This window comes from Eretmochelys imbricata, chromosome 10 (genome assembly GCF_965152235.1).
Source record: "Eretmochelys imbricata isolate rEreImb1 chromosome 10, rEreImb1.hap1, whole genome shotgun sequence".
Taxonomy (NCBI): Eukaryota; Metazoa; Chordata; order Testudines; family Cheloniidae; genus Eretmochelys; species Eretmochelys imbricata.
Genome location: NC_135581.1, coordinates 38,599,154 through 38,619,264, shown reverse-complemented (window position 1 = coordinate 38,619,264; position 20,111 = coordinate 38,599,154). Strand labels below are relative to the sequence as shown.

The following is a 20,111-nucleotide window of genomic DNA, read 5'->3' as shown; positions in this document are numbered from 1 at the left end:
ATAAAGTTCAAAAGTTTAAAAAGAATAACGAAATGGCTGTTTATCTGGCAATGTTTAAAAGACTGAAAGATATCTCAGTCACACACACACACCCTTTATAAATTCAGATCACAGAATTCCATTTTCCAGGCTATACTCAGAGGTAGTGAATTGAAGTGCATTCTGGGAGGTACTGAGAATGAAACACATTACAGTGAAACCCCATTTATGCGATATAATTGGGACCAGGGTTAGATCAGATCACCAAAAATCAGGATAATCTGGAGAATGGGCTTCACCCCCAGATGGCAAGTCTCAGACTTCAAGAGCCCCGCCACCCAGGGGACTGAAAGCCCAAACCCCACTGCCCAGGGCTTGAGCTGTCAGCCTCATTTCAGTTAATACGGAGAGCCGGATAATGTAGGCTCAGATAAACAGGATTCTACTGTATACGTCCCACTCAGACAGTGTCAATGTTTTGCCGTGTGTGGTAAGACAGATGTATAGGTTTGGGAAAATGCAGAAGCACCTCAGAACTGTCTAGGACAGTAAACACAGATACACTGATCACCTCAACACACTGGGCTCATTTGGTTTTTGGATTCAACCTCTGAATCTTCTGCTCTTGAAAACACATGCCTCTGCATGATGTGCTAAAGCAGCAGTTTGACTGGCTCTCTCACGTACCAATAGAAGGCACTGTCATGTATATTAACCAGCTTAATGTATATACCAGTAGGGGTGATGACACACAAGCCAGGACATTATATTCCCAGCAGTCAGACAGCTGTTACTCAACCCCAATCTCCAAAGTGACAGTTTTTAAAAAAATGCTGTAATAGGATTTACCTTTTCCTCCATGACTGGCGATGACTGCAGTGACAAACATAGCAGCCAAAACAGAGTGGCAACCACACAAGAAGCGAGACAAGAAAACAACCATTAGAGAGCAAAAAGTCATGCAAGCACATGTATGTTTATGTGCTCACACAAATACATACCTGAGCAGTGATGGAGACACTTACAGCCTCATAAGCATGCAGCCATACAGCAGACCCATTACATGCATGCACTCATAATCCAACAATGTAGAAACACACACACTCTCTCCGTATGTCTCTTGTGCATACATGTACACACTATTCTGTGCTTATACCAACTTCAGTCATAGTGACAAGCAAACATACCAAGTGTATGTATGGGCTCACACAAATATGCCCCTATCTAGCATATCACACAAAATGCACCTATGACACTACACACCGTATTCTTCACAGTGATATTATTATGATACGATTATGACATAATTATGATGTATGTTATGCAAGATAAGTCATGTGAGGTGTCACTGGAAAAGTTAAGATTTGCTTAATAGGATTATCCTATTTGTATGCATGTAGCCTTTTTGTATCTGAAGTTATGAATACTGACTAAGTATATGTATTTCAAATGTAGTTACACCTGGGTAATGCCAACTAGACAAGATGCTTTCAGTCTAGATAGTGGGTGGGGAAGGACCTACTCAGGGCAATGGACCATTAGGAAAAAATAATAGGCCTTAGGAGAAGCTTATCTCCCACCTGGTGAGCCTTCCTGAGAACGCTACAGACAGGCTCCAAGTAACGGCTGCTAGGACTCTACAAGGACATGTGACCAGGCCACATGTCTCTGGACTCCATCTTGGGATGTCAGTATTTTCCCACAGACTGGACTGGGAACCAAGCTTTGGGAACAAAGGTTTCCCACCATATGCAAAAGCTATATAAGGCACGGAGTGACATCATCTGGGGTTCTTCACTCCCCACACAAGAAGGCTCCTGGAAACACCTGAGGAACAAAGACTGAACTGGGGGAAGTGCTGGACCCAGGCTAGAGGGATTTCTAGCCTGTGAATGAAACAGCTGAGGATTCCAAGCTGTAAAGCAAGTGCAGTTTTCCCCTTAAGAATCTGCAGCCTGCTTGTATAATCTCTTAGGGTGAGAATTTGCTGTTCATATCCAATCTATTTAGTATATTAAGTTTAGTTTGCGGTTATGTTTATTTGCGAGGTAATCTGCTTTGATCTGTTTGCTATCACTTAAAATCTATCTTTTGTAGTAAATGAACTTGTTTTTGCTTTATCTGAACTAGTGAGTTGGAGTGAAGTGTATGGGAATCATAACTCAGGGCAAAGGCTGTTGCATATTCCTCTCCACATTGAGGGAGAGGGCGAATTTTATGAGCTTACGCTGTACAGTTCCCTGTGTAACACAAGATGGTATAATTCTGGCTTTATACTACAAAGGGGATCATAGAATCATAGAATCATAGAATATCAGGGTTGGAAGGGACCTCAGGAGGTCATCTAGTCCAACCCCCTGCTCAAAGCAGGACCAATCCCCAATTAAATCATCCCAGCCAGGGCTTTGTCAAGCCTGACCTTAAAAACTTCTAAGAAAGGAGATTCTACCACCGCCCTAGGTAACACATTCCAGTGTTTCACCACCCTCCTAGTGAAAAAGTTTTTCCTAATATCCAACCTAAACCTCCCTCACTGCAACTTGAGACCATTACTCCTTGTCCTGTCCTCTTCTACCACTGAGAATAGTCTAGAACCATCCTCTCTGGAACCACCTCTCAGGTAGTTGAAAGCAGCTATCAAATCCCCCCTCATTCTTCTCTTCTGCAGACTAAACAATCCCAGTTCCCTCAGCCTCTCCTCATAAGTCATGTGTTCCAGACCCCTAATCATTTTTGTTGCCCTTCGCTGGACTCTCTCCAATTTTTCCACATCCTACTTGTAGTGTGGGGCCCAAAATTGGACACAGTACTCCAGATGAGGCCTCACCAATGTCGAATAGAGGGGGACGATCACGTCCTTCGATCTGCTCACTATGCCCCTACTTATACATCCCAAAATGCCATTGGCCTTCTTGGCAACAAGGGCACACTGTTGACTCATATCCAGCTTCTCGTCCACTGTAACCCCTAGGTCCTTTTCCGCAGAACTGCTGCCTAGCCATTCGGTCCCTAGTCTGTAGCTGTGCATTGGGCTCTTCTGTCCTAAGTGCAGGACCCTGCACTTATCCTTATTGAACCTCATCAGATTTCTTTTGGCCCAATCCTCCAATTTGTCTAGGTCCCTCTGTATCCTATCCCTGCCCTCCAGTGTATCTACCACTCCTCCCAGTTTAGTATCATCCGCAAATTTGCTGAGAGTGCAATCCACACCATCCTCCAGATCATTTATAAAGATATTGAACAAAACCGGCCCCAGGACTGACCCTTGGGGCACTCCACTTGACACCGGCTGCCAACTAGACATGGAGCCATTGATCACTACCCGTTGAGCCCGACAATCTAGCCAACTTTCTACCCACCTTATAGTGCATTCATCCAGCCCATACTTCTTTAACTTGCTGACAAGAATACTGTGGGAGACCGTGTCAAAAGCTTTGCTAAAGTCAAGAAACAATACATCCACTGCTTTCCCTTCATCCACAGAACCAATAATCTCATCATAGAAGGCAATTAGATTAGTCAGGCATGACCTTCCCTTGGTGAATCCATGCTGACTGTTCCTGATCACTTTCCTCTCATGTAAGTGCTTCAGGATTGATTCTTTGAGGACCTGCTCCATGATTTTTCCAGTGACTGAGGTGAGGCTGATTGACCTGTAGTTCCCAGGATCCTCCTCCTTCCCTTTTTTAAAGATTGGCACTACATTAGCTTTTTTCCAGTCATCTGGGACTTCCCCCGTTCGCCACGAGTTTTCAAAGATAATGGCCAATGGCTCTGCAATCACAGCCGCCAATTCCTTTAGCACTCTCGGATGCAACTCGTACGGCCCCATGGACTTGTGCACGTCCAGCTTTTCTAAATAGTCCCTAACCACCTCTTTCTCCACAGAGGGCTGGCCATCTATTCCCCATGTTGTGATGCCCAGCACAGCAGTCTGGGAGCTGATGTGCACCTGGGGAGTTGGGAGTTGCCTTAACTTACTCCTGGGGAAGTATGCACAACTGCACATGCGCAGAATTCATGTCCCCTGCAGATTTTTTTGCTTCCCTGCAGAAAAATGACTTTCTGACAAGGAAGCAAAGGGAAGCTGCAAGAGCAGTCATGCACCACTCCCTAGCTGCGCAGGTGCATTATTTCAGGCAGCCGGCAGAGAGGTAAATCACTTCAGTGCTGGGGACACCCCAGCAAGTGACTCCTACCCTGAGTTAGGATCAGCTGCTAATCCCGGCTGGGCTGGAGGCAGGAGACGACGGGACTTCCTCTTCCCCTGCAAGAAGTATCTGGGGTTGTGTCAAACCAAGGTCCAGAAACCTCCCCCAGCTGCAGAAAGCTCAGCATCCTCCCCTGCTTCCTGCCCCCATTGCTCCTCATCTGTGGGGCGAGGTGTCACCATATGGGGAACTGTTCCCCCATCCGCCCAACCCCCATACATCTGGCTCTCCTATACCCAGACACCCCTGTCAAGCCTCACCCCCTACACCCAGAAACCCCCTAGCCCTCCATACCCAAACCCCACCGCACTGAACCTCAACCCCTGCATCTGGAGCCCCCTGCAGCCAGACTCCTTCCCTCTGGACTCCCACCCCTGCACCCAGACCACCCCCCACTGAGCTTCCTGCACTCAAACCCCCACCCTGATGTGCCCCACCCTAAGCCCCCACATCCAGACCTCCATGCCACTGACTCCAACTAGCTGCTTCCAGACCCCCACCCTACCAAGCCCCACTCCCCCTGCACCCAGGCCCCCCTGCTGAGACCTGCACACCCATAATGCTGAGCCCCAACCACCTTCACCTGGAAGCCCCTGCAGAATCCCACTGCAAACCCGGAACACCCCCCTCCCCCATGAGCCTCTGCGCATCCACATCCCCCCACACCTAGACTCCCCCACTGAGCTGCCTGCACCCAGATTGCCCCACACAGAATCCTCTCACTCCACACCTGGATCCCCCCCATACTGAGCCCCTCTACATTTGGATTCTTGCCTGGTTGAGCCTGCCTGCCCCACACAGTGCCTAGTGCAGAGGGGCAGGGCCCGCAATGTTTCTGGAGTAGGCCCAGGCCTTGTGCTGTGTCAGGGTCAGGTGCAGCCTCACTGCTGAGTCCATGTCCTGGGGGCGAGGGGCTGCAGGGTGATCTCCCACCTTTGAGCAGCCAGTGGCCTGTGTTCCCTATTGCCATGCTGGAGCCTCCATATTTATTGACAAATAAAACCTGCAGAATTTTAAAATATTGTGTACAGAATTTTTAATTTTTTGTCACAGAATGCCCTAAGGAGTATTAACTGTAGCCTATCTACGCAGGGGCTGGTCAGAGAGCCTGCATGTAACTGCAGCTGGGTGTGTCCCTGCCTATATGTGTGCTGGTGAAAGTGTAGGCTGGAGAGCTTTGCAGCTTGTCACAGCAGTACAGTGTGAGAGGGAGCCCAGAGTGGCAAGTCAGGGGGCTCCAGTGGTACCCCAGTTCCAGGTGGGACCCCTGGGGGGAGCCTGTCACAGCACCCACCCACCAAAGCACACAGATGAGCTCATACAAACACCCATGAATGCAGTGAGAGATGTACACTTATGGGTCCCACAAATACACACCACTGCAGCAAAGCACACAAAATATATGTGCTCATTTATACTCATCCGACGCAGAACACACCCAACATAAATACATATGCTCACATGAATGTGTACTCTAGTGCCCCCCACACAAGGGCACAATGCAAAGCTTGGAATGAAGAAAAAAGGCCTCTTTCAATTAATGGTTTGTACAAACTCAGAAGGAGCCACGGGTCACAGACACATGATGTATGGTTCTCCTATTTTCTCCTCCCAAGAGGCTGGCAACACACCAGCACTCAGAGGCACTCAGATTGCTACTTGTGCAGTACAGAGCAGGAAATTCATGCTGACAGTTTCATTCCTCCCCACAGTGAGCAGACAGATTGTCACAATTCTTGAAACTTTCCATCATGCATCCTTTCCCCAGTGACAGCACAAAGCCACATTTAACTAATGTTTCTTGGACTTTGGGAAGGGGAAATGTGAGCAGAATTAATTCAACCTGCATCATGCAGCCATGCTCACATCACTCCCTATCTAATTTTGGAAGATGCCAATGGCAGGAACAACCACTCAGAATACAGAAGCCCTGATTCTGCTGTCACATACAGTGGTTTTACACTTCAGAATGCACTGACTTCTGTGGAGTTTCTCCTGTTTACTTTAGTATAAGTGAGAGAGAAATCAAGCCAAAGGTATCTAATTCCTAGCACTACACTGGTGACATAAAGCTCTGGGGGGAAGGATAGCTCAGTGGTTTGAGCATTGGCCTGCTAAACCCAGGGTTGTGAGTTCAATCCTTGAGGGGGCCAATTAGGGTTCTGGGGAAAAAATTGGGGCTTGGTCCTGCTTTGAACTGGGGGTTGGACTAGATGATCTCCTGAGGTCCCTTCCAACCCTGATATTCTATGATTTGGCTATGAAAGTATACTGTAAAACCTTTCCAGTTCTCATGGGACAGGAAATAAAAGAGAGGAAAAAACAGACTAATGTAAAGGAGAGTTTTATACCGGGGCATCTGCTCCTCCACCCACAGGAGTGTCTATGAGCTATTGGTTCTTTAACTCCACAGTGAATTAAAGACTTATTAGGCTCCTGTTCCAAAGCCCACTGAAGTCAATGACAGTCTTTCTATTAACTTCAAAAGGTTTGGGATCTGACTGTTTAAACGTGTAATACTTGCAGATTTCTAATGAGTACTTGAATAGGCATTAGGAAGTTTGTGGAGAGGTGGTAATAGTCCCCTCTCTCCATGACTCTAGGGAACAAAATCTGCCAAGAGTTGCAGTGAGAAGTTTCTTTAAAAAAGAAAGATTCTTTTTGAAAAGATTATATACATTTTATCTTGCATTTGAAGTCCATCCACCCTACCTGTTCCACCTCTCTACTGCGGCTGTCATGCTACTCTAGCTCCAGACTTTTCAGGTGAAGTGGATACAATTTGAGATTATCTATAGCAACTCCTCACTTAACGTTGCAGTTATGTTCCTAAAAAATGCTACTTTAAGCAAAACGATGTTAAGCAAATCCAATTTCCCCATAAGAATTAATGTAAATGGGGGGAGAGGTTAGGTTCCAGGGAAATTTTTTTTGCTAGACAAAAGGCATTATATACATTTTAAACTATTTTAAACAATCAATTTAATACAGGTATTAAACAGGCCGGCAGCCCACCCATCAGCTCCCCTACTTGCCCCGCCCCCCAGCACCTTCCACCCGCTGGCAGACCTCGCGGATCAGTGCCTTCCCCCTGCTCTCCCCGCCTCCTGCCCAAGGCAATCAGCTGATTGGGGCATTCAGGAAGCTGAGGGGAGGAGCAAGGGCACAGCGCGCAGCCTCCCTCTTTCTCTCCCCTGCCTCAGGCCTGCAGCAATCAGCTGAATTGCGGCGTTCAAGAGGCAGGAGAGGGATCTGCGGAGTCTGCTGGCAGGCGGGAGACACTGGGGGGGGGGGCACGTAGGGGGGCTGCCAGCCGTGGACAAAGCAGGCGGCCAACAACATTATAGGGGAACATTGCACAACTTTAAAAAGGCATGTTCTGTAATGGACAGGGACGAAAGATCAAAAAAACGTTAAGCAAGAGGACGTTAAGTGGGGAATTACTGTACTTGGATGCTGCATTCAAACTATGCAAGGGTCAAGAGAATAGCCAGGAGGATTGGCACATAGCACAAAACACGATCTTCTGGGATCATTCATTCCTGTTCTACTGACACAAGAGTAATTTAAAGTTTCTGCAGAAAGTGTAACCTACAAGTGACCCTTACATCAGCTAATCCATTTACAAGAGACCACAGAGCATTTTAATTCCTCTATAGCAGATATACCATATCAGATATTTCATCCAGAAGAAGCAACTGACTCCCACCAAATAAAGGGTAAAACATCTCCATCCACTTAGAAATAATTGTGGCTTATCTTTGTGTTTGTATATTCTGTAAGCACCTTTGGTAGCCTTACAAATTAGAATATAAAAATCATACTAAATAATCCATCATGGGAGAAGGATCTTTTCCTAAAGTGCCAGGGTCTTCTAGCTACACATTATTCCTGCAGTCAAATCCTAGCCAATACAGCAGGAGTGGCTGCAGTTATTAAGTGAGGTAGATGAAATTGTAACAAGACATTATTTTGAAAGGATGGAATCTGTATCATCTGTTCTGCCAAAAGAAATCTGATGAGGTTCAACAAGGACAAGTGCAGAGTCCTGCACTTAGGACGGAAGAATCCCATGCACCGCTACAGACTAGGGACTGAATGGCTAGACAGCAGTTCTGCAGAAAAGGACCTGGGGTTACAGTGGACGAGAAGCTGGATATGAGTCATTGTGCCCTTGTTGCCAAGAAGGCTAACAGCATTTTGGGCTGTATAAGTAGGGGCATTGCCAGTAGTTTGAGGAATGTGATCATTCATCTCTATTTGACATTGGTGAGGCCTCATCTGGAGTACTGTGTCCAGTTTTGGGCCCCACACTACAAGAAAGATGTGGAAAAATTGGAAAGAGTCCAGCAGAGGGCAACAAACATGATTATGGGATTGGAACACATGACTTATGAAGAGAGATTGAGGGAACTGGGATTGTTTAGTCTGCAGAAGAGAAGAATGAGGGGGGAGGGGATCTGATAGCTGCTTTCAACTACCTGAAAGGAGGTTCCAAAGAGGATGGATCTAGACTGTTCTCAGTGGTAGCAGATAACAGAACAAGGAGTAATGGTCTCAAGTTGCAGTGAGGGCAGTTTAGGTTGGATATTAGGAAAAACTTTTTCACTAGGAGGGTGGTGAAGAACTGGAATGCGTTACCTAGGGAGGTGATGGAATCTCCTTCATTGGAGGTTTTTAAGACCAGGCTGGACAAAGCCCTGGCTGGGATGATTTAGTTGGGGATTGGTCCTGCTTTGAGCAGGGGGTTGGACTAGATGACCTCCTGAGGTCCCTTCCAACCCAGATACTCTATGATTCTGCCTCAAGCTAGAGTGGGAAACTGGCACTAATTGTTGTTTCAAATATAAATGTTTCATACTGGAAGCTCATACCCATGGAAGACTAAAATAAGTTCGAAAGATCAATTGTATAGACCTTGAATCCTTGGGATTTCAGTACAAAACCCAAGAGAGGAACTGGTTCAGAAACCACTCAGCGTAATTCCCTAACATCTGGAAGAGATGAGTCAGAAATGCATGGCAAAGCTGAGAGAGGCTGTGGGAGAAACCATGTGGGATGCTGTAGGAGTCAGCCTGCCTCAAGCACTGAAAGCCTGAAGGAGAGGGGAAAACTCTAACGCTGATCTCTTTGCCCCTTCCATGTAGTTAAACCCTCTGGACTATGAAAATTCATTTAGGCTGAGCTGCCCTTCGTAGGGCATAAATAAGATGGAAGGTTGCAGTCATGACACACCTCAGACCATGTTGCATCACAGTTGCACATAACTCCACCAGCTCCAAATCCAGGAAATATAAATAGCAGAATGATATAAGTGCATGTCAGCATGGATATTCTCCTTCCTGTAGCACATTTCACCTCTTTTAGGCAGGAGGGAAATTACAGTAGGATTGAAAAGGCTTTGTCCAGCCCCAGAACAGTTTCAAGTAATTGTTTTCTTGTTATTAAGTGAGTCCTTTTCTTTCAGCATCCTCACTTCCTTCCTGCATTGGGGTTGTGCTGTATATTATGTGCACTGTAATGGTGCTGTACTACCAATTGCATTTGCTACAATAAATCCACGTTAACAGTACATATCCAATCCCAGCATGCACTGTCATGCCCTCAGTGTAGAACTGGGAGCTGGTGCTAGGTGCCACACAGCGCATTCCTTCACAGCCTTGGAACGTTTCTTGCCTTCCGCTTGTGCCATGCAGTTTTGGCAGAAAACAAATTGTTAGATAGAAAAGGAATGCCAAAGCTGCAGGAGAGCTGGCAAGAATCCTGGCATATTTACAGAAGATCCTGACGACAGATGCCCGACAGCTGCTCTCCACACCATGCCTCCTTCACAGGGTCTCTCATTCTCATTTACAATGTGGAGTTGACACCTAGGCTGTACTCAGACTGCCAGTTTTAAATTAGTTCGAAGTCCAGTAAAGGAAACCATAACAGACACAGGGTGTTTAAATCCCTTATGCCAGGAGCTGGGATTTTTCTCCCACTTAGCACAATGCACTACAATCTACATCAGGCATTTCTAGCCAACTAGCACTCTGGCATCAATGGGTATATCTACACAGCCCACAGCAGCAAGCTTCCAAGCCCAGGTCAATGTACTTGCACTACTGTGCTAAAAATAGCCTCGTAGACATTGTGGCTCAAGCTGGAGCTCGGGCTCTGAAGCCTAGGACAGGAGTGGACTTCGGAGCCTGATCTGCAAAGTCTATACAGCTATTTTTAGTGCGTTAGCGTGAGCGTAAGTCTGTCGACCCAGCGTTGGAGACTTGCTGCCACTTGCTGTGCCCGTACATCAGTTTACAAGGCTCTAAAATATCCAAAAGGGAACCCATCCATAATTCCAGAATATTTTCCCTCTGTCTCATTTACCGCTTTGTTCTCCTCGTCCTTCATCATTCCTATCAGACTACATTACTCCTCTATTAAACTCTCTCATTGATTCCTGCTTGCCCATTATTTCTTGTCCAGTTCACCTTCTTTGCTTTGCCAACAATGCCAGCATTGCTTACTCTGTAGTTTCCTTCTCTCACTCCCAACATCTCCATGCCTTCTTTCCTGTCCTCTCTATGCACAGTCCAATTTGCCAGCCCCAATGTGTTAGGGCCCCACTCTTGCCTCAGTCAAATCTCTCCCCTGAAGACTTCTTTCCTGAGACTCACAAACATTAACCCACACCAAATGCCTTCTATAGGAGAGAAGGAAATGCTTACTCAGCTAGCAACTCCCTCTGGGTCTCCCAGTGTATCTTGTTTTAGGTGTGTCTACCATTTAGATTATAAACTCTTCAGGGAATGTCTTTACAATGCTAAGTATATTGTTGGCATATAATGATTAATAAAAAATAGTTTGACATTAGTTTAAAGTCACATAGAGAATACTTCTCTCTTCACCAAGTTACTGGATAGTTTGTGATCAACTTGAGTGGATTTGGGTTATGTCCCTCAAGCAGTACTGGGTAATCTATTACTTCACTAAATCATATTCTTTAGGAACTCACTTTCTTCATTCCTCGCTCCGAAGGCAGTATTACTGGAGTGTAAGATCAGTACAGAGAATCCACTTGATGCTCCTCTAACTGGTATAAATCATGAGTTATTGCATTAAAGTCCATGTAATTATACCACTTTAAAACTAGTGTGAGAAGAGAATAAGGATCAATAATTCCACACTGCTGGCTTCTGACTCTCACTGCTTTGGATGTGGGAAGATGAACAAAAAACCTCACTATCTTGGGTTCATCAAAACCTTGGGCAAAAAAAAGAAGTCCATATGGGATGGTCTTTTTACAGAAATCTTTTTTGGGGGGGACAGCAGGGGGAGGGGGATGAAACAGAGGAAATCAGATTGTGACAATGTACTCCTGAACTGGGAAGGCAAGTTTCTCATGTCCTCCATGACTCTTTTTTTCTGTGGACCATCCTATGTGCAGATTTCGCACTTGTCATCTAAATATAAAAGGGTAATTTATCAAAAGCCTACACAAGAGCTAGGATTGCAAATAAACAGAATATGTACAAGTACTTTTGTGCCTAAACTGAAGACTTGCCTAGAACAAAATAGCAAGGTTCAACTACAGTCCATTCCCAGTGATCTAGCAGGGGAGATTTTGGTTGCTCTCTCACACACACATGCACACAGTCCATAAGCCCCTGAATGGCATATATTGCAGTGGAAGGATATGGCCCTACCTCCTCCCAGGTAGACCGCCCTCAGTTTGACTATTTCCCCCAACCTGCTGCATCTTGGACCGTTCAATGTGTTCCACATAGGTCTGGATCATCTGTGAAGAGGGAAAAACCCATGAGCCACACAGCAGTGAAAAGGAGACACAGGTTCCTCTTCTGTTTAATCTTCCTCCAGCACCCATTTCTCTCTCTCCCCACCCCCTTTTTTTTGCATAACTATATCTGTCATTGCTATTCTTTAAGGCTGATGACACAATGAATGAGCAGTAAGTCTGGGTCTAATATGAAAGCGAGTGGGGCCAAATAAATACCAAACCTCAAGCCCAGTACAATGGCAGAAGGTATGTGACAAAATATATGCAGAAAAACAATGAAAAAAAGCTTCTCGGAAACTAGACAGCAGTGGTAGCCTCTTGAAGCTTAGAGGAAATGGGATAACAAAGCATTGCACCTCATGGGGGCAGGAGGGGGCTTAGCAGCTACAGACACCTCTTGTTTTTAATCATTCAAATAGTCTTTTCTAAAATATGTTTGTAGACCCACATGTAGAATAAGAGAATGATACTTACTTAGAGATGATAACCTACCTCTGTGTGGCGTTGGTGCAAGGCATTGTACTCTTTCTTCATTTCTGATTCACGTTCCTCCAGCCGTGAAACTGGAAAAGAAAGTATTCCACCCATCAGAGAGCATTTGTGTTAAACCCCAAAAGGAACACCAGATAATTCTCAAGGAAGTATCTTATATTACAGAAAATAGGTAAATAGGAGTTCATTCCTGTTACAAAATGAAAAACACAATAATGTCTGTATGGCATGTGGTATTACTCCCGAACTCATTTCACAGGTATCAAAATGCCCTCAAGGTGAACATACAAAGTGATGCAATACTAATTTTGGAAGTGGGTCTGTCAGGGCCCAGCCCAGTACCTACCAGTAGACAAATGAGCAAACAAAGGCCAATCCAAGTTAAGCATTAGTTCTATCCTTTGTATGTGAGCTGCTAGAGGATCCAAAGCTTCTGAAGGCTGCGTCCTCAACCCCCAGTGCAAGGATCACACAGCTCTTTTATGACACTTCTGACTACCCGAGGAGCAGTTGTGTTGGACTTTATTGTTGAATTCTGGAGGAAGCCTTGTCCAGCCCACCACAACTGCGCACATTAGGGAAAGGAGAACAAAAACAAAAAATGAGGTGGAATATTTGGTGCATGAGAAAAGGCATGGAGAACCCATTCAGGGACAAGAGGGAAATAAGTGGTATGCTCTATATTAAACACATTACAGCTGGCTGTGTCCAACTGCAAAGGGCCAGAGCTGAGTAGTGAATACCATCACATGTAGTTTGGGGCCCACTATGCGTTATTGGAGAAAAAGAGTTGTTTTGTTTTTTAAAAGTTGATCCAGCCAGAAAGTATTTACAGTGGAAACTAACTTAAAGCTCCAACTCAACTGTTGTTAACTACAAGACTGGGATTTGCCACTAAAAGCTCCTTTGGACTTTCTACCAAGTAGATGCAATCACAGTTGACAAAGAGAGTTCCATATTCCTGCCTCCAAAACGAAATAGGATGTATATTCAGTACATGCTCCTCTACACCCACTTTTCAATAATATGATATAAGATCATGGCATCAGAAGTCCTTTCTAATGCAATAAAATGTTTGATAGCAAAGAAGGGTTTTAAATGTCCTGTTTATTGGGAAAAAGAAATTCACTACCACACACCATCTAGGAAATGTATTAGAAGTTAGGTTGGGCACATACCTGAAATATCCCACACACAATTCTTTGCATTTTAACAGGGATGTCATAAATATAAAGGGAAGGGTAAACACCTTTAAAATCCCTCCTGGCCAGAGGAAAAAATCCTCTCACCTGTAAAGGGTTAAGAAGCTAAAGGTAACCTCGCTGGCACCTGACCAAAATGACCAATGAGGAGACAAGATACTTTCAAAAGCTGGGAGGAGGGAGAGAAACAAAGGGTCTGGCTCTGTCTGTATGATGCTTTTGCCGGGGACAGAAGAGGAATGGAGTCTTAGAACTTAGTAAGTAATCTAGCTAGGTATGTGTTAGATTATGATTTCTTTAAATGGCTGAGAAAATAGCTGTGCTGAATAGAATGAATATTCCTGTCTGTGTGTCTTTTTTGTAACTTAAGGTTTTGCCTGGAGGGATTCTCTGTGTTTTGAATCTAATTACCCTGTAAGGTATTTACCATCCTGATTTTACAGAGATGATTCTTTTTCACTTCTATTAAAAGTCTTCTTGTAAGGAAACTGAATGCTTTTTCATTGTTCTAAGATCCAAGGGTTTGGGTCTGTGGTCACCTATGCAAATTGGTGAGGATTTTTACCAAACCTTCCCCAGGAAGTGGTGTGCAAGGGTTGAGAGGATTTTGGGGGGAAAGACGTTTCCAAACTACGTTTTTTCAGGAACCCAGATAAAGTTTGGTGGTGACAGTGGAAGTCCAAGGGTAAAATAGTTTGTACCTTGGGGAAGTTTTAACCTAAGCTGGTAAAAGTAAGCTTAGGAGGTTTTCATGCAGGTCCCCACATCTGTACCCTAGAGTTCAGAGTGGGGAAGGAACCTTGACAAGGGATTTGCCTGATATTTTATAAAATGTTATAATCTGAAAGATGTAAGGAGCGTGTGTAAATTGCAGAAACTGGAATCGTGGTCTCAAAGGACTAAATAAATCCCTGGTGTAACTCGAGTGACTTCAGACAAGTTATACCAGGGGTGATTTAGGACTGAAGTCTAGGTAGTTCTAAAGAAACTCAGCAAAATAACACAGGAACCCCTCAAACTACTGCCAAATGCACTCCACCGATCTATCATGTCTCATCCAATAGTACTTCATGTAATATACAAATTTGTTTAAAACAGCTAGTGCTTGCTCCAGTATGAAGCTGTGGGATTCCAAGGGCTGCTGTAGACAGTAAGATAATTGATATACAGAACAAGCATGAAACAAAGTTTTTGAAGCTCCATAACGTCCCCAAAGGCTGCAGTTGGCAATATTTTCTTATAATACTAAATGCAATGGAAACAATAAAGCTACTATCAACTTAAATGTTGAACATATTTCTCCCCTTAGGCTCCTCAAAAGTTGGCACTGGAGTTATGAATGTCAAACTTCCAGGCTTTGAATATGATGCATGAAACAAAGAAACTTCAGAGCAACACCCTAGCTTCCAAGGAAGCCCAACCATATAAGCATGTTTGTTGCATTACTGTACTTACTCTGGTCTGCATAGTTTTTGGCCTTCAGCTCCAGCTGCCGGGTCTGAAATTCAAGATGCTCAACCTGGATTTGCAGGTCTTTCTTCTCCTGTTCCAGTGCATCTTCAAACTCTATAAACTTCTGTACAGGCAAAGAAACAAAGAAGGAGACCAGGATGAGAAACAAACACGCAGTGCACTGTTTCCCATTTTGCCTCCCTTTCTGTCCCCTACAAAAATAGGAAACTGAGAGAGAATGTAAGTAACAAAAACAGGAGGTTACGTTTTAAGAGTCAGTATTGCAGATTACAGTATTTCAACCAGGAAAAGAGGACATGGATGGGTATAAACTGTTCAGGAAGGACACGCGGGGATGAAAAGGTGGAGGAGTTGCACTGTATGTAAGAGAGCGGTATGATTGCTCAGAGCTCCAGGGTGAAACTGGAGAAAAACCTGCTGAGAGTCTTTGGGTTAAGTTTAGAGGCAACAACAACAAGGGTGAGGTCATGGTGGGCATCTGCTCTAAACCACCAGACCAGGAGGATGAGGTAGATGACGCGTTCTTTGGACAATTAACAGAAGTTTCCAGATCACAGGCCCTGGTTCTCATGGGGGACTTCAATCACCCTGACATCTGCTGGGAGAGCAACACAGCAGTGCACAGACAATCCAGGAAGTTTCTGGAGAGTGCAGGGGACAACTTCCTGGCGGAAGTGCTGGGGGAACCAACTAGGTAGGGGCCGTGCTCCTCTTGACCTGCTGCTCATAAACAGGGAAGAATTGGTAGGGGAAGTAGAAGTGGGTGGCAATCCTGGGCAGCAGAGACCATGAGATTGTCAAGTTCAAGCTCCTGACAAAAGGAAGAAAGGAGAGCCGCAGAATATGGACCCTGGACTTCAGAAAAGCAGACTCTGACTCCCTCAGGGAACTGATGGGCAGGATCCCCTGCGAGCCTAATATGAGGGGGAAAGGAGTTCAGGAGAGCTGGCTGTATTTTAAAGAAGCCTTATTGAGGGCGCAAAAACAAACCATCCCGATGTGCAGAAAGAATAGCAAATATGGCAGGTGACCAGCTTGGCTTAACAGTGAAATCTTCGAGGAGCTTAAACTCAAAAAGGAAGCTCACAAGAAGTGGAAATTTGGACAGATGACTAGGGAGGAGTATAAAAATATTGCTCAAGCACGCAGGGATATAATTAGGAAGGCGAAAGCACAATTGGAGTTACAGCTAGCAAGGGAATTGAAGGGTAACAAAAAGGGTTTCTACAGGTATGTTAGTAACAAAAAGGTGGTCAGGGAAAGTGGGGACCCTTACTGAATGGGGGAGGCAACCTAGTGACAAATGATATGGAAAAAGCTGAAGTACTCAATGCTTTTTTTGCCTTGGTCTTCATAGACAAGGTCAGCTCCCAGACTGCTGCGCTGGGCAGCACAGTATGGGGAAGAGGTGAGCAGCCCTCAGTGGTGAAAGAACAGGTTAAGGACTATTTAGAAAAGCTGAACATGCACAAGTCCATGGGTCCGGATCTAATGCATCCAAGGGTGCTGAGGGATTTGGCTGATGTGATTGCAGAGCCATTGGCCAGTATCTTTGAAAACTTATGGCGATCGGGGGAGGTCCTGGATGACTGGAAAAAGGCAAACATAGTGCCCATCTTTAAAAAAGGGAAGAAGGAGAAGCCAGGGAACTACAGCCTCACCTCAGTCCCTGGAAAAATCATGGAGCAGCTCCTCAGGGAATCCTTTTTGAAGCACTTGGAGAGGAAGGTGATCAGGAACAGTCAACATGGATTCACGAAGGGCAAGTGATCCCTGACCAACCTGATTGCCTTTTATGATGAGATAACAGGCTCTGTGGATATGGGGAAAGCCGTGGACATGATATATTTTGACTTTAGTAAAGCTTTTGATACGTTCTCTCACAGTATTCTTGCCAGCAAGTTAAAAAATTTTAGATTGGATGAATGGACTATAAGGTGGTGTGACAGGGTCAGGCCAGATGGCTATAGAAGAGTAATAGAAGGCAGGTATATTAGCCCCAGGCTAAGTAGGTCCCTTTTCCCTGGGTAAGGTAACAGGGAAGGTTCCAGAACAATCAGGAACCTTCTGGAGACAATTAAGACAGGCTGATTAGAACAGCTGCAGCCAATCAAGAAGCTGCTAGAATCAATTAAGGCAGGCTAATCAGGGCACCTGGGTTTTAAAAAGGAGCTCACTTCAGTTTGTGGTGTGCATGTGAGGAGCTGGGAGCAAGAGGCACTAGGAGCAGAGAGTGAGAACGTGGAGGACTGAGGTGTTGGAGGACTGAGGTGTACAAGCATTATCAGACACCAGGAGGAAGGTCCTATGATGAGGATAAAGAAGGTGTTGGGAGGAGGCCATGGGGAAGTAGCCCAGGGAGTTGCAGCTGTCGCACAGCTGTTCCAGGAGGCACTCTAGACAGCTGCATTCCACAGGGCCCTGGGCTGGAACCCGGAGTAGAGGGCGGGCCCGGGTTCCCCCCAAATCCTCCCAACTCCTGGTCAGACACAGGAGGAGACAACCTGGACTGTGAATTCAGAAAAACGGCCAAGCTGAGGGCTGCCGTGAAGCTCCAAGGCGAGCAAATCCACCAATAAGCACAAGACCCACCAAGGTAGAGCAGGAACTTTGTCACAGTGGATAGAAAAGATGGCTAGATCATCGGGCTCAACGGGTAGTGATCAATGACTTGATGTCTAGTTGGCAGCCAGCAGTGGCCCAAGAGGATGATGGGATGGATTGTACCCTCAGCAAGTTTGCGGATGACACTAAGCTGGGGGGAGAGGTAGATATGCTGGAGGGTAGGGATAGTGTCCAGAGTGACCTAGACAAATTAGAGAATTGGGCCAAAAGAAATCTGATGAGGTTCAACAAGGACAAGTGCAGAGTTCTGCACTTAGGATGGAAGAATGCCATGCACTGCTACAGGCTGGGGACTGACTGGCTGGCTGCAGTTCTGCAGAAAAGGGCCTAGGGATTACAGTGGATGAGAAGCTGGATATGAGTCAACAGTGTGCCCTTGTTGCCAAGAAGGTTAACAGCATATTGGGCTGCATTAGTAGGAACATTGCCAGCAGATCCAGGGAAGTGATTATTCCCCTCTATTCTGCAGTGGTGATGCCACATCTGGAGTATTGTGTCCAGTTTTGGGCCCCCCACTGCAGAGAGGATGTGGTCAAACTGGAGAGAGTCCAGAGCAAAACAAAAAGGATTAGGGCGCTGGAGCACATGACTTATGAGGAGAGGCTGAGGGAACTGGGTTTGTTTAGTCTGCAGAAGAGAAGAGTGACGGAGGATTTGATAGCAGCCTTCAACTACCTGAATGGGGGTTCCAAAGAGGATGGAGCTCAGTTGTTCTCAGTGGTGGCAGATGACAGAACAAGCAGTAATGGTCTCAAGTTGCAGTGGGGAAGGTTTAGGTTGGATATTAGGAAACAGTATTTCACAAGCACTGGAATAGGTTATTGAGGGAGGTGGTGGAATTTCCATCCTTAGAGGTTTTTAAGGCCTGGCTTGACAAAGCCCTGGCTGGGAAAATTTAGCTGGTGTTGGTCCTGCTTTGAGCAGGGGGTTGGACTAGATGACCTCCTTTGGTCTCTTCGAACCCTAATCTTCTATGATTCTATGACCTGTACCAGAAATGTCAGCTGCAAATAGGGAACTGTAATCTACAAACTGAGGTCCAAATGAAACACTGACATACGCCTATGAAACTCGACTGATTTCAAAAGTATTGGTGCCTCCTTTTGCCATGCTGAATTTTGATTGTTGCTAATTTCCATTCTAGATAATAAATTCTGATCCCTGCGGTTGTACACTTACAATTACTTCTAAACGAGAGTAGACTTTGAATGAGGAGAAGATAATAAGGTGACTATAAATAAATATAACCCTTAAGTTACAAAGAAATCCTCAGAGGTTTTACATCTTTGGTTTCCTGGGTTAAGTAAGAGCCTGCAGGGGTGATGTAGCAGCGATGGTCTGTAGTTGCCAAGGGGAATTGCTGGGTAAGATTTCTATGCAGACAGTGTGCCTTCCCCTGCCAGGAACACAAACCACAAACGGCTTCCTCTCCAAGCCTGATCTCCTTCTCTACCCCTCCTCATCCTTCTCCTGACTTGTGTGGGGAAACAGCAGTGAAGAACCCTGCAGCGACCGGGATCCCAAGGGTCCCACAGAAGCACCTGCCATAATACGGGAACAGGTGAAATGTACTTTGTTGTGGGCGGGATTGGGTGGGGAAAAAAAAACAGACTGCAGTAATTTGCTGGAAAACACTTTTTTTTTTAAATAAATGTTTTAATACTTAAATTTAAGTGAGGGATAGAAAGAGATTTGATGTCTATTACAACAGGAGTTAAAGTATTTTTTACGTGGTTTAAGCAAGATTTGTTTTATTCTTTTAATGGTAAAAACTGTCTTAATTATGTTTGTGTATATAAAATTATATATACATATATATATAAATGTGTTATATAATGTGTTATCTGATCTTTTTTTTAATAGCATGGCTGAATCTCTCTCTGTTGTGGATATGCGGGATCTAAGGTTTTTGCAGGCGGGAGCGGGATAAAAATGCAAGAAACAATGTGGGAGCGGGATTTTAAAAAATGGTCCTGTGCAGGGCTCTACAGCAGTGGATGGTTAGCTCAGAGCAACAGCAACATCCAGAGGTGGAGGACTTCCTGATAAAGACTTCAAGAATGACTCCTTGAGGAAGAAGCAGCTAGAAGGACAGGTGAGGCAGGTGGGGAAGCTGAATGTGGAAAGGGAACAACTTCTGAACTTGCAGACAGGAGCAGACAAAGCTAGGTAGGTAGCTCTTAAAGAGAGGAGAAAGACTAGAGTTTACTCAGCTCCCATACCTCATCTTAGAAGTAACAACACTGTAGTGACAGCAGAAATAGCAGCGTAGCTTATTGAATAGAATGTAGAACTGAAAAAGATTCTTCTGATTGCATGTTCCCAAATACAAAATAAGATAATGAAATA

General features: G+C 45.1%; 1 protein-coding gene across 2 annotated transcripts in view; it reads right to left on the bottom strand.

The window, feature by feature from the left end:
• MAPK8IP3 (mitogen-activated protein kinase 8 interacting protein 3) overlaps positions 1-20,111 on the bottom strand; it is a 153,922-nt gene that overhangs the window by 94,240 nt on the left and 39,571 nt on the right. Inside the window, exons 2-5 of one of the 2 annotated variants that reach the window (XM_077827872.1) lie at positions 15,120-15,240; positions 12,463-12,533; positions 11,879-11,970; positions 829-852 (exon numbers count right to left, since the gene is read on the bottom strand). In XM_077827872.1, coding sequence (XP_077683998.1) covers positions 829-852; positions 11,879-11,970; positions 12,463-12,533; positions 15,120-15,240 — 308 coding nt within the window. The remainder of the gene's footprint in view (positions 1-828; positions 853-11,878; positions 11,971-12,462; positions 12,534-15,119; positions 15,241-20,111) is intronic. The other variant, XM_077827873.1, reaches the window with a different exon arrangement.